The 15649-nt window shown below is 34.4% G+C and overlaps 1 protein-coding gene across 1 annotated transcript; it reads right to left on the bottom strand.

Moving 5' to 3' along the window:
- Nucleotides 1–446: 446 nt before the first annotated feature.
- On the bottom strand, nucleotides 447–14664 carry LOC111705982 (condensin complex subunit 3). The gene is made up of 17 exons (XM_023478709.1): nucleotides 14571–14664; nucleotides 12598–12760; nucleotides 12055–12112; nucleotides 11435–11494; nucleotides 11004–11134; nucleotides 10184–10298; nucleotides 9620–9724; nucleotides 9152–9238; nucleotides 8424–8516; nucleotides 8129–8221; nucleotides 5590–7605; nucleotides 4283–4415; nucleotides 3432–3720; nucleotides 3052–3269; nucleotides 2256–2544; nucleotides 1758–2120; nucleotides 447–897 (listed from the first exon to the last, which is right to left on the bottom strand). The coding sequence occupies exons 1-17, from the start codon at nucleotides 14662–14664 to the stop codon at nucleotides 876–878; spliced, it is 4329 nt and encodes a 1442-aa protein (XP_023334477.1). The 3' UTR covers nucleotides 447–875.
- Nucleotides 14665–15649: the final 985 nt, after the last annotated feature.

Genomic DNA, 15649 nt, shown 5'->3' with positions numbered 1-15649 from the left:
TATATTTTTATATTTTTATATTTTATCCTAATATTTCCCGTTGTAATAAAAGTATAAAAATATTTTCATTTTGATCTTAAACAAACTAGAAAAAGTAAAAATCCCGGCATAAACTTTTTCGCACTTAATAATACCCATTACAATGACATAATTAGATATTTAATCCTTGGTATGGTGAAAATATGATGCTTTGAAAAACTGAGAAATTGGACATATAAAAGTAAGATTTATTTATTCTTTTGATACTTTTTACACAAAAAGTAATGTTTCTTCCTAAAAAATATTTAATTTCCGCTGTGAAGCGAATAAAACCTTAAACAAAACAAGAAAGTGACCCAACATGACATTTAGGTGGAAAAAATGGGGGTAGGGTTTAATTATTCAGGACAACGTACACCCCCGCCCCAAGAACACAAGGACAATGCTGATAGAATATAACATAGCAGTATTTTAAACACAATTTATTACTTGAATTTGCTAGTTGACAAAAAAAAAATAGACAATATTATTGACTTTGCTAGTTGCACGTTTTAAAATAGACAATATCATTAAATGTTCTAGTCGCAACATAATAAATTAGACAAAATTATTGAATTTGCTAGTTGCACATTTTAAAATAGACAATATTATTGATTTTGCTAGTTGCACATTTTAAAATAGACAATATCATTGAATTTGCTAATTGCAGTATAAAAATAAAATATCATTGATTTTGCTGTTGCACAACATAACTTAAAAAGGCTTTTAATATTAAATGATTTTTTAATTAAGATTTGAAAATCTAAAAAAATATTTCTGAACATAAAAACAGTTATGTTAAGGTTCTAATGGATTAAATATGAAGATAAGGTTTATCATTGAGGTCAGAATCTCTTCTAGGGCAGCTTGCTACTAGACCTAAACAATAAAATTTAAAAGATTGTAAAAACAACATTTTTAAAAACGCCTTATTGAATAAGACAAGTTTAAATAAGATTTGTTTTTAAGGTGAGTTTGTGCAAGGCAAAAACTGAGACGATGTTTTTAACGTAATTTCAAGAGGGAATGTAGAATTCACAACGGTAGTCCTTAAACCTTTGTCTGATCTGGAAAGGATGATGTGCTTCAGCTTAAACAATTCGTTAAAATTAAACAGTTCACAAACTAAATAAATTCCTCTTGGTCCCCTTAAAAGCTTTTTCTGCTCAAGAATGACTGAGGTGATCTCTTTAAAAATTCATTAATTTCAACTCTGGGTTCTCTACAAAATTTACTTGCGTATTTATGCTGCAGGAACGATATGGAGAAACTTTTTATGATTAGAACTTTGCTAGATTTAATAGAAATATTGTCCTTAGTATTGATCAGATAAAGATTATAGGGTACCATTGTAAAACAGATACAGGTATCTTTGGTCTATATATCCACAAACCATATATAAGGTTTTAAATTGTATAGTCTTTGGCACAACATCGAAATCTTCCAGTAACTAACAAATACATAGAGCGTGGAATATATAATATAGATATATTTGATCCACAACGCTTACAAGTCCCCTGGTATCGGATTCAGATCTACAAAATATGCGAATTCGTGGATTTGGATACAAGTGGCCAAATTTAAACCATTACGTCAAAAAAGTGGATCAAGTTTCCGCAAAAAAATGTGTGAGAAAAAAAAAATAACTGTTGGTATACGAAACTTACGGATCCGGATTCATTTTTTACAGGACGGGTCCAGGAACCGGATCTTGACTATAATTTTTATTTTTATTTTACCTCTTACTCTGTCTAGTACTAGGAGAGGAGGTGGATGAATCAGATTCCGACCCAACCTTCCCTGTCTTGGCTGGTTTAGCACGTAGAGAAGGACTGTTATTTCTACTATCAGCAGCACTGCGTTTCAGCGCGCTTCCGCTCTTACCAACTTCCGGTGCAGCACGTGGCGCAGTTCTAGTCTTCTTGGAGGAAGATTCGGCGACGGATTTGGGTGTGTTCACGCTTGGTTTCAGAGGTTTAATTCCGTCCAGGACGGATTTAGTTTTCTTTTTTCCCGGCAGAGGACTGAGAAGAACGTCGAATTTTTTGGTGATAGCCTTTCTTAAACTTACTGGAGAGTCAGGGACGATTTCATTTCCAGTTCTAAAATTAATTTCTTTAACCAAAAGTAATTAAATATTGTTGATCGGTTTAATAAATTCCCAAAGAATGAAAAAAAGGCAGCTGTTTTTCAAGATGGAGTGTAAAATAGCATAAAAAATATCTAAAATAGTTAACCTGTAATCAATCCTGGGACTATTTCTGCTCCCAGATCTAGAGACTCCTGGACTACCAGGAACCAAGGGTCGACCTCTGATCACCTTCTCCGGGGTCTCTGGAACCTTGTCTCCTATGGAACTCACACTAGACGACTCCGAGGTCACAGGTTTCCGACCTTTTCCTGAGCCTCTGGAGGATGCACGGCTAGGGGTATCCTCGACAATCTTCCTTAAACCTCTTCTATGGAGTATTGTTGGGGTGGAAAGTTCTGTGTCAGTCTCAGCATCAGCACTGGAAGCCTCAGATTCTAAAAAAATTACTGTAGACATAACTCTAAGCAATAGATTTTCATGGCATTTAACTGAGGTTCCATTAAGTTTAAACCTTGTCAGGACAACAAATTTTGCGAGTTATTTCAGGTTTTCAATCTGAAAATGGATTATTTTCTATTGTGGCCTACACGGATTTATGCTTCAAAAACAGTGAAGAAAATCGGAAAGAAAAACTTTCACTTTACTGTTGAAATTTAGGGTTAAAGAACAAATGTTATGAATCAGAAATACATCTTTATTAATGAAGGGTCACTTAATTTACGACTTAATTTTTAAACTTTTTTCGTGTTTCATTCCCCTTCTATGTTTATTGGGTTTCCCCAAAAATCCAGGCATAAAATATTAACTGCAGTTAGAAAAATAAGGGGGTACATATTTTCTTGAAAACCCACTTCCCCAGATATTCCTTTTTGAAAATAATGCCCCCATCCCTTCCCTGGATGTCATATATGGTTATGCACATTGAATATCTTGTTTATTACCAACTTCCGCTGTAGCACGTGGCGCAGTTCTAGTCTTCTTGGAGGAAGATTCGGCGACGGATTTGGGTGTGTTCACGCTTGGTTTCAGAGGTTTATTTCCGTCCAGGACGGATTTAGTTTTCTTCTTTCCCGGCAGAGGACTGAGAAGAACGTCGCATTTTTTGGTGGTAGCCTTTCTTAAACTTACTGGAGAGTCAGGGACGATTTCATTTCCAGTTCTAAAATAATCCAATTAATTTCTTTAACCAAAAGTAATTAAATATTGTTGATCAGTTTAATAAATTCCCTAAGAATGAAAAAAAAAAGACTTTAGTCTTCCATTGGGCAGCTGTTTTTCAAGATGGTGTAAAATAGCATAAAAAATATCTAAAATAGTTAACCTGTAATCAATCCTGGGACTATTTCTCCTCCCAGATCTAGAGACTCCTGGACTACCAGGAACCAAGGGTCGACCTCTGATCACCTTCTCCGGGGTCTCTGGAACCTTGTGTCCTATGGAACTCATACTAGACGACTCCGAGGTCACAGGTTTCCGACCTTTTCCTGAGCCTCTGGAGGATACAGGGCTAGGGGTATCCTCGACAATCTTCCTTAAACCTCTTCTATGGAGTATTGTTGGGGTGGAGAGTTCTGTGTCAGTCTCAGCATCAGCACTGGAAGCCTCAGATTCTAAAAAAATTACTGTAGACATAACTCTCAGCAATAGATTTTCATGAGATTTAACTGAGGTTCCATTCAGTTTAAACCTTGTCAGGACAACAAATATTGCGAGTTGTTTCAGGTTTTCAATCTGAAAATGGATTATTTTCTAATGTGGCCTACACGGATTTATGCTTCAAAAACAGTGAAGGAAATCAGAAAGAAAAACTTCCACTTTGCTGTTGAAATTTAGGGTTAAAGAAAAATTGTTATGAATCAGAAATACATCTTTATTAATGAAGGGTCACTTAATTTACTACTAAATTTTTAAATCTTTTTCGTGTTTCATTCCATTTCTATGTTTATTGGGTTTCCCCAAAAATCCAGACATCAAAATATTAACAGCAGTTAGAAAAATAAGGGGATAAATATTTTCTTGAAAACCCACTTCCCCAGATATTCCTTTTTGAGAATAATACCCCCATCCCTTCCCTGGATGTCATGTATGGTTGTGCACATTGAACATCTTGTTTTGTTTTTGTTGTTGCAGATTTTGAGGAAAATAATGATAATGTCCTTTTTTGATCATTACCTGTAGTTTCAGGAGTAGGGGGAACAATCCGAACCCGTTCCTCCTCTTCCTCTTCCTCTTCCTCTTCCTCTTCCGACTCCTCTTCCGACTCCTTCTCCTTCTCCTGTTCAGAATCTTGCTCCATGTCCTCCTCCTAAATATTTTTAATTATTATTTTATGAAACTACCATTATATTTGTTCGCAGTGCTTTATAAAGTTGTAGCCCTTAGAATTCTCATCTCGAAGGTTCTCTAGCTTTTTTGGATTAGATTTTGTCCCTCACAATAGCTTGGAAGAGAATATTATCTGAGCTGGGAACTTTAGAATGGATAAACTTTAATCCTGACTTCTTGATCCGAATATCCACTGTGGAAACTTTTCATTTTAGTCCTAATCCACTCTTTTTCTCTCTCCTTGGATATCCGTTAATTGTTTTCTCCAATGAGAATATTTCTGTTCTCTCATTGGTTGCCCGCTTTTCTCTGATTGGCTGCTACAGTTTCTCAGATGATTAAATATTAATTTGAATTTTATCGTTTTTCATACACTTTTAAGATAATCTTGCAAGATTATGTTAATCTGGAGATTAAGAAAAAGAGTGGATTAAGCCTTAATCTCGATATCCAACATTCAAAAGTTCCCAGCTCTGAACAGGCTTATAACTACTGTCCAACAACTTCGAACCATTAAAAGAGTGTTATAAAAAGTTATTACAAAAAATTACACAGCAAAACTAGAACTGCTGTCAGCCTAAAGCCATTCTTAATATTGATCATAAAATATTTTAACTTCCAGAGACTGTGAGTGTAATTTCAAGTAACTCTTAATACAAAGATGGCAATGCCCGATTCACAACAGTGTTATTAAACATTTTTCCATATCAAGCTCGAATTAAATATCAATGTATGATTTTGAAAACTAATTTTTTTCAATTGTGGTTTCTCTACAAAAGGGACTTGCACACTACTACCGCAGGAAAATAAATAGAAATTAAAATACTTTTGAAACAAAAAAAATGCATTATCTTCCACATTATTGATCAAATAAAGGTTTCAACTTTCAAGGGTTCTATGTTAATATGGCGGTGCCATCTTTGCATAGAGGGTCACTTAAAATGACGCTTACCGCAGGAAAACAAATAGAAAATAAACACTTATGAAACTAAAAACGACAATATAAAATATAAATATTATTGATCAGATAAAGGTTTCAAGGGTTCCATTGTAAATCGGACATTGCCATCTTTGCATGGAGGGTCACTTGAAATTACGCTTACAGTCCCTTTAAGTATAAATGTGTTTATTTTAATATAATCTAATGAATATACCTGTAAAGTGGAAGATGCTTTATCCTGCTCTGCAGTTTTCAAACTCAATGACTCCGCCTGGGCTGTGGCGGAATCAAGTCTCTTCTCAAATTCTGCTGTGGAGTTGTTCCCCAGTTCCTTGTTGGATCTAACCACAGGACTTGGAATCTTCCGTGGACTGATTTCCCCCGCAGCATTGAGCACCGCAAACTCATGGGGTTGTTCCACATCCAGCAGTGGATTGCCTAGCACAGATTGGGAGAACAGGATCCTTTTCTTTTTACCCGGGGTGGCAAAAGTCTCATCAGTTGATGTCTCCGATTCGTCAATAAGACGTTTTTCCACTGGAAGATCTCCAGATTTAGAGGGATCTCTGGCCAACCACTCCTCAAGTGATTTATCAAACTTCTCCAAGGATTTACGGCAGAGCTTTTCCTTCACATGTTTAAGCAACTGTTCGGATAGTACTTTCAGTTCGCGTAACCCTACAAAGTTGTTGTGTGTGATCTGCAGGTTGGAGAGGATCTTGATCAAGATCTTGGTCTGCAGGCTGTCAGGGGAGGAGAGGATCTCATTACATACTGCAAAAGCAAGTGCATCGTGTACACTGGATACAGTGCTCTCACCCTCCACATCCTTGCGCTGAGGTTCATAGTTCTGAAGGAGATCTTCTCGGGTTAGATGAACAAAGAACATACCAACATCTTCGGTATCAATATCAGCTAAAGGAGATGTTACCGGTGCATCAAACAACACCTTCATAGTGGGTATGAAGGCAGACTCCAAAGCCATCTGGTTTGTCTTGTTCATTGATGCATACAATGGGAAAAATGTGCCAAGAATGTGGCGCAGTTTAGAATCTGATTCAGTCATAGGATTATACCACATGAGGAGGAGTCGAGAGAGAAGTTTTGGGGATGAGATGGAACCAATCATGAGCAGTTTGCAAAGACCCTCAGCTACCTCAGTCCTCAGCTCCATGTCAGGTTCATCCAACATCTTTGAGAGGATTGCTACAACGGAGTTTCCACCCTGAGTATTCAACTCATTCTGAGTAAGCTCTGATCCACGGGTCGCCATGTCACTTTCTAGTGCAGTATCAATGCTACTACTAGTCTCACTTAGTTCACCCTCAGTTCCAGATAAATCAGCAGCAGCCGGTGCTGCTGTGGTGATGAATGACCCCATTCCATGCATCATAAGGAGGTCAATGACAGCAGTAATGGCAGCAATTCTGACCTCAGGTCTGTCAACATGTGCAGCCTGAAGAAACAACAGCATGTGGCAACGAGCATTTTCTATAGATCTGAGACAAAAGCAGTTAAGAGCAAGAATAGCCTCCTTCCTAATACTCACACTCTGGTTCTGAACAGCTACTACAACCACCTCCTCTAGCAGGGTGAACAGGGTGGCGTTAAGCTGAGTGATGCTTGGATCCTGTAGGGTGGCGACCAGCAACTTCAAGCACTTCATTGTTATTTCCGGGTCTTCTGGCTCCGTTCCAACTATTGCTGGAGTTTCAACTACAGTTTCAACATGGATAACCCGACCCTTCTCTGTCTCGATTTCCTGCTCCAACTGAACCCGTTTAGCTTCTAGTTCAGTAAGCCTCTGCTTAATCTGCTGGGCAGAGATAAAATCCTGGCTAGCGATGGCAGTAGCTAACTCATCCTTACTGGTACTTAACTCTACCATTACCTTAGCAATCTCCATCTGCAAGCTACGGATCAGCTTGTGATCAATATTCTCAACAGTGTCCATGTTGCTGTCCATGGTTTTAAAGGAGTCCTTTGCCATCGGTTCCTTGATCTCGGAGATAATCTCGGCAATCTGCTCAATTCTAGCCTGAGTGTTCTTCTCCACCTTCTTGAAGATGTAGACCAGCTGTGGGATTAGGGTTGGGGATATTTTGGTAGAGATGAGCAGATCCTTCAATAGTTTGGCCAGGTTCCTCCTTCCAACCTCATCACCTAGATCGTAGAAGGAGCAGATGATGATCAGCTCCTTAGCGATGAACTCCCAGTTTAGGTCGTCATCCTGCCATCACAAACCATACAGTTACACTTCTGTTTACTTTTAAAATTTAATTTGAATCCACAAAAACCAATTTTGACGAGGAATATTGCTGAAATTAAGTTGCTTGAGTCAGCTCAGTAACTTTTTGCCTATTCACATTTTGTATTGATAATATTTGTCCTGCTCAGATTTCCCTATTGACATTATAGTTACATGAAGTAACCCAGACAAAATTTTATTGAGCCAGAAAAAAAGTGGAATAAATTAATTAATAAGATCGATTCACTTCCGTGAGAAAATGAAGAAAATGAAGGAAATAGTAAGACTTTAATATACACTCAAGAGGATGGCTCTTATGTATGTTGTATAAGAGCAAATCTTTCTATATTTGAAACAAGAATTTAAATTGCATAGCTTATGCTTAGTATATAGTTTGAACTCCATCTGTTTGGACCTAAAGCGAAGTAGATTGATTTCATTTCTACTGTTATTTACAATACTTAAGTTCCGCTCTTAATAAAAGTTAAACTGATTGGTTTCTTTCCTCTGGAGTAAGAGAGAGAATAAAGTTCCGAACATAATCGCAGAATGGAGATAGTTCTGGACGTAATGTATCAAGGGACTCTTCATTGTCATCCTGAACAAAAATAGAACTTTATTATGTGTACACAATACGGATTAAGGGGTATTTATTTTCAAGTAACAACAATCTGAGGAAGGTTGCTTGCTGATTTCTGTAAAAATGAAAAAATTCAAAGTGAATAATAGTTGAAAATATTTTTTACTTTATTTATTATTCAATATTTCTAAAAATTATGATAATGCACAACAATTATTACCTTCTTAGACATGTATTGGATTAAAACACGCCAGTATAGAGCTGTCTCAGGGGTCAGCTTGGCTTTGGGGATCAACTTGTTGGTGTCCAGGTACTAAACATATTGATTAATCAAGAGATTATTCATCGGCTTGAAAATACAAAAAATGTCCATTTTTGTAAATGATCAAACCATTCAAAAATGTTTCTGATTGAAATTGGTGAATACTATGCATTCAGGACAAACCCATAAACATTAAGCACCCAGAAACAGATAAACAGAAAATGGTGCAGATATTTGAATACTCAAATTAATTAACTATAAATATAATTTTAAAAAAAACCTGTCAGGGATGTTTATTTTCTCGAAAAATCGTTTCCTCCAACATTTCAACATTTTTAAAAATATACACCCCTGCAACCCATAACAATAGTTGCAGAGCATACCCAATTAATAACGATACCCCGTTCCGTACCCCTTCATGTTTATCTATAAACAATGAATAAGATATTGTAGTTTTTAAATCTGACAATGCATTTTTTTTTGTTTCTTCTGCATTACTCCGCATTTTAAATCTAACAAATTAAACAAAATTGGATATTATCAATTTTCAGACAAAAAACAAGGATTTCTTTATCATTTAAGCCAAAACAACAGTTTACACATTGACCGAATTCAGAGTTTAACCTGAGTGCTTAGGACCTGTTCCAAAATGAAATGGAACTTGTATAAGTAGAGTATAATCTGACCTGGAAGTTAGCTACGAGGTCGCTGTAAGGATGATCTGCAAAGAGTACCTCTAGTGCACCAGCAGGGGCAGATATTTGCTGACCAGCCTAATCAATCAATCAATCAATCAATCAACGATGAATGAATGAATGAATTAATGAGAATCAATGAATGAATCAATGAATGAATGAATGAATTAATGATTGAAAGGATGAATTAATGAATGAATAAATGAATCAATAAATCAATCAATGAATCAATCATTAAATCAGTCAATCAATAAATTATTCAACAAATCAATGAGTGAAGGGATGAATGAAAGGATGAATCAATAAATGAAATCAATGAATCAACCAATCAACCAATCAATCAATTAATTTGAATAAATCAATCCACCAATTAGTTCGTCAATTAATGAATTTCTAGATAGACATCTAAGTTGCATGTATAGATAGATGAAAATAGAGAGATATATCTCCAAGTTTCACCTTGAAATCCTGTTCACTATTTCCAACATCAAGATGATGAAGCAGTTGAATAATATTGTTGTTACTCAACCTCAACCAGCTCGGTATCAACTCCTTCTCTACAACCTTAAATAAACATTAGTTTATCATCTCAAATCGAATCAACTCAAATCAAATCAAATCAAATCAAATCAAATCAAATCAAATCAAATCAAATCAAATCAAATCAAATCAAATCAAATCAAATCAAATCAAATCAAATTTAAACTAAACTAAACTAAACTAAACTAAACTAAACTAAACTAAACTAAACTAAACTAAACTAAACTAAACTAAACTAAACTAAACTAAACTAAACTAAAATTCAAATCAAAAAAATATATCTGTTACTAATCCCCAGATATCTATCGGAAGAAAAGAGCGAAACATTATAAATTGCCTCCTGATTGTCAACCAAGGGGTGCATTTTAAAGACCCCCCCCCAGTTTTACCTTTCCTACTCAAAATATAAAAAAAAATTCTATTCTATGTTAAATCTTATAACCAACCAACCCATAGTGTCAAAATCCTCGAAAAAAATCTGACCTTTCTAGCAGCATCCGACCTCTCTTTGAGTCCCCTCTGTAGAACCCCCTCCCTCTGACCAATGGTTAAAGATTTGATGTGAACCTTCTCCGAAAGAAACTTGTAGGCAGAACGTCTAGATATTTACATAATACAATCTTTTCCATTTTGATTTAGATCGGGGTCGGATTTAACTTTAAAAATTGAAGAAAATAAGAAGTATAAAGTTATGAACTCTTAAAAAAATAAATTCTACAGTAGATTTAATTGAAAAATAACAAGAAAGTGCAAGTAATAAAGATGACAAACGGAAATCCAGAAGAAAGGAAACAAAATGGATCAAAATCTGGAAATTAATTCTAGGGGAGGGCCGAGTAAAGAAGGGTAAAGAAGTTTTGGGATGTCCCACAATCAAAACATTGTACCCTGCAGAAATAATTAAAATTGAGGTATCCAGCAGTTATACATCAAATTTGAAAGCGGTGACTGTAGATATCGAGATCAAGTAAATAAACTTAAAGGAACTGTATGCGGAATACAAAGATGGTAATGCTCGATTCATAACGGTACACTTTACAGTTTTGTCTGATCAAGTATGAATGTATGTTTATAGTTTAAAACACCATCTGTTCTTCATTGAAAAGTGGCATGGGCATTTCTACTCCAGGAAAACAAATGTGAATTATCAGAATTAAATACTTTAAAAGGGCAATATCGTCCACATTGTTGATCAGATAAAGGTTTCAAAGATACCGTCGTGAATCGAGCATTACCATCTTTGAATGAAGGGTCAATTGAAATTACGCTTACAGACATAAAGACGTTCATGTTGATTTCCTACCTGACTCCTTCATCTACATCCCTGGTTCTCTCCAGTATATGAGGAAGGGTCAGCCTGGTAGCTCCGATACATCTCACGATCGTCCGCCGGACTATAGGGTTAGGGTCGTGAGCCAGATGGAACAGGTACGCCTGAACAAATAAAACAAGGTGGAAAATGTTTTAATTCAAGTTTAAATCTTAAAGGGAACCCAACGTGGAATCCCCAGACTGACTTCATGGCGCTACACACCACTGTGTGGAGAGCGACTTGGAGTCCAATTTGGACAAAAGTGCAATTTTATAACGCCCATGTCTGTTTATGAAAGTGCTTAGGATCGGAAGGAGGGGGGCCGCTCTCCCTAGCTTCCAGACGCCCTCCTCCCTCCTCCCTCTTTCTGATCTCTTATAAAAAATAAGCTAAATATTCAATTTTTTTTAGGAAGAAAGTACCTTGATTATCGGACACTCGTCATTTTTTGGATCCTGGAGCCTCTGCAATGCAGTCACGGCCTACATTCAACCATTTTAATTGAGGAAAAAACCAAACGTCATAACTTCAGTGTTGTGAATATTGGGATCAAATATTGATCTTCATCTTATGCAGACCTAGGGATTAATTTGATTCCTCTTCGATATCCCGTTATGGTTAATTTAATTCCTCTTCGATATCCCGTTATGGAATATGGTTATACCTTGCAGTGACAACTTTAATTGAGGGATAAATCGTTTAACCTCAAATTTGAAAGTGTTCACATTAGATATTGAGATAAAGCGTTCAAGATAAAGGATCCATAAGTTCTTAAAACTCAAGACATCTTTGTGGTCATTGGGGACAATCAATTAAAATTATGGAAGTTAAGTGATTTGGTTTAAATTAAAAAACCACCAGATATTTTCAAAAAAGTAAGAAAATATCCTCTAAAAATCCCGAGTTTTAAGTTTCAGCTAAAGTGGATATGATCCGTTTTTATGTGTCTTTTGATTTTTCTAAAGAATTTAAAAAGAATTTTTTAAAAATTTGAGAATTTAAGAAAAAATCTTGAAAATTAAGAAATTTAAAAGGTTGTTCCCTGGGATCTGATGTCCGCCATTTTATCCTTGAGTCTATCGAGCATTCCGTAGTAGATTCTAAATAAATTAAATTCCGTAATAGATTCTAAGTAAGTTAAATTCCGTAGTAGATTCTAAATAAATTAAATTCCGTAGTTGATTCTAAATAAATTAAATTCCGTAGTAGATTCTAAATAAATTAAATTCCGTAGTAGATTCTATATAAATTAAATTCCTTAGTAGATTCTAAATAAATTAAATTCCGTAGTAGATTCTAAATAAATTAAATTCCGTAGTAGATTCTAAATAAATTAAATTGTCTTTCCAAAAATAATTTAATGAAATGGCTTGGTATTTAGGCTGAAATTGAAGTATTGTGGAGAAAAACTTTAGGGTTCAGTTGTAGTTTTTACTGTGTAAAAGTTTTTCTTTACAATTCTTGAATAACATGGACACAACATGCAAAAATAAACCATTCATCAAACTAGTTGCAAATGAATCCTTAAGTTTTTCTCTATAATACTTCACTTTCAGCTCCACTTTTCAATATATTCAGAACTTACTTGTTATACAGTTCATCATCAATACAAGCCTCCTCCCCCATATACTTGAGGAGTTTATTCAGAAGCTGACAAACACGTAGGCGGGCATCAACACCCTCAACAGCATGGTGGTCAAGTAGCCACACAAATAGTCTAGAAATATACAAATAGTCTTTAAATATACAAATAGTCTTTAAATATACAAATAGTCTAGAAATATAGAAACAGTCTAGTCATATAGAAATAGTCTAGAAATATACTAATAGTCTAGAAATATACAAATACTCTAGAAATATATAAATAGTCTAGAAATATACAAATTATCTAGAAATATACAAATAGTCTAGAAATTTACAAATAATCTAGAAATATACAAATAGTCTTTAAATATACAAATAGTCTTTAAATATACAAATAGTCTAGAAATATACAAATAATCTAAAAATATACGAACACTCTTTAAATATACAAATAGTCTTTAAATATACAAATAGTCTTTAAATATACAAATAGTCTAGAAATATACAAATAATCTAAAAATATACGAACACTCTTTAAATATACAAATAGTCTTTAAATATAGTCTAGAAATATACAAATAGTCTAGAAATATACAAATAGTCTAGAAATATACAAATAGTCTAGAAATATATAAATAGTCTAGAAATATACAAATTTAGATAAATTATAAATCATAAAAATGATTTTTTTCAAAAATAAATCTGCGGATTTTCTGAATTTAAATTTGCGTATTTTCTGAAAAATTTATCTGAAAAATTAGGTGTTGTTTTTCTGTGTTTAAAAGTGCTGAATTTAATTCTGTCAATTCCTATATGTTTTCCTTTAGTAAAAATGCACAAGTAACTCTTGTGGAAAAACCAAATTGAAAATTTTCATCAATATAAACATTAATGTCTAAAGAACCCGTGTCAAGTAAGACATTTTGTAATATCTCTTTCAATATTCATAGCAGCCGGTTCTATTTTTGAACGTAGACTCATATAATTTGTTAGGAGCAGGATATGAAGTCAGATTGTCGATATCTCTTTCCGGAGTCTTGGAACCTCTGAAAAGTGACCTCCGTCGGCTCCGATTTTTTATCGCCGGCCTCGTTGGACATAAATAGCCCATTTTTTAAATATATACTCCCAATGACCCCTAAAATACACAAAAAAAATTATTTATTTTTTTATCAAGTTTTTGACGTCAAAACAGGGTGTCAAAAATTGCGTTTTTTAAAATTTTTTTTAATTGCAAAAAATGACAAGTTCTGATAAAAAATGTTGGAGTAAAAGAAAAGATAAAATATCATTTATATTATTATCTAACACATTGATGAAAAAAAAATTACAAAAAATTAATTTTTTCGTGGGCTACGGGCTGTTTGGATAATTTTTTTTTGACAAATCACCCTTTTTAGGCATTCTCCTCCCTTTTATAGATGGTGGCTGGTAATCAATACACGATCTGGTTGGTAATCAATCCTTTGGTTTATCGATTAATCATCCGGTTTATGGATCATTTATCCGGTTAATCAATTAATCATCCGGTTTTTCCATCAATCATCCGGGTTATCAATCAATCAATATATTAACTGGTTTATCAATCAACTAACTGGTTTATCAGCCATCAAGTTTATCATCAAGGTATCAATCATCTGGTTTGTTAATCCATCATCGAATTTATCAATGAATCATCCGGTTTATCAATAAATGACCTAGATAATCAATACACCATCTAGTTGGTAATCAATCCTTCGGTTTATCGATCAATCATCTGGGTTTTTAATATATCCCATGGCTCTGGACTCCCCCCCCCATCATCAAAAATACTTGTCCACCTACTCTGAAAAATAATCCCCCATGTATTTTATTAGGAATTCTATTCTGTAAAGTTTGACTTTAATCTTGCGTTAAATGGTTATAACAACATTTCAGGTGTTATGTTTACATATTTAGAAGGGTTTACGTTTAAAAGGTTCAGACTTTTGTTACCTCTTACGAAGTTTGGATTTGTGCTACAGTGGTTGTGGTAAGCATTTAATCCGACATAAGGATTCTGGACCTGTTGACGTCTATAAGTAATCATAAACTAATGAACTCCTTAAGTTAATTAAAATGAATTAAATTAAATCATTGGTTAACCAATACAGGAAACATTGGAGAATATCTTAACTATGCTTTAATTGAGCCGATTTTCTGTTTCACTATGATAAGGGGTCAATGTCCGTCAGCAAGCTTGGAAATATGAACTTGTTGAGATATTGAGTCCATACAGGATTTCCAGCGTACGGAGTTTGACCTACATAAACATAAGTACTTATTATGATAATGATTGATTAATAAATAAGACAATTGATTGATGAAACAAATGATTGAATGAAAACCAGAGGATTTTTAAAAACCAAATGATTGATTAATAACTGTATGATTGATTGATAAACCAGATGATTGATTGATAAACTGGATGATTGATCGATAAACCGGATGATTGACTATTAAATGGAGTGATTTATTGATACACCAGTTGATAGATTAAAAACCCAGATGATTGATCGATAAACCGAAGGATTGCTTACTAACTAGATGGTGTATTGATTATCTAGGTCATTTATTGATAAACCGGATGATTCATTGATAAATTCGATGATGGATTAACAAACCAGATGATTGATAACTTGATGATAAACTTGATGGCTGATAAACTCCCCCCCACACTTTACAGACTGTACGCGCTCCTTGGTCCAGAGACCATTAAACATTGCATGCTTTTTGTTTTCGCTAATTAGGGACTAATAATCAGAATGGGACATGTTTCTGTAAAAACAACTAATAAACTGTTGGAAAGAGCCCCGGACATCAGAAATATTTCGAAATTGCCAACTCAATTGTAAACTGGTGGTAAAGAGGAAAATTGGGTCTTTTCATAGGAAGACATTTCATATATGGACATTTCATAGACAGGTCTTTTCATAGATAGGACATTTCATAGATTGAGTAGATTTTTTATAGAATTTCAGAGACATAGCATAATTTTTAAAGATAGGTAGTTTCAAAGACATGAGATTTTTTTT

This window comes from Eurytemora carolleeae, unplaced genomic scaffold (assembly GCF_000591075.1).
Source record: "Eurytemora carolleeae unplaced genomic scaffold, Eaff_2.0 scaffold541, whole genome shotgun sequence".
NCBI classification, from domain to species: Eukaryota; Metazoa; Arthropoda; class Copepoda; order Calanoida; family Temoridae; genus Eurytemora; species Eurytemora carolleeae.
This window is presented reverse-complemented; position numbering and strand designations above follow the sequence as displayed.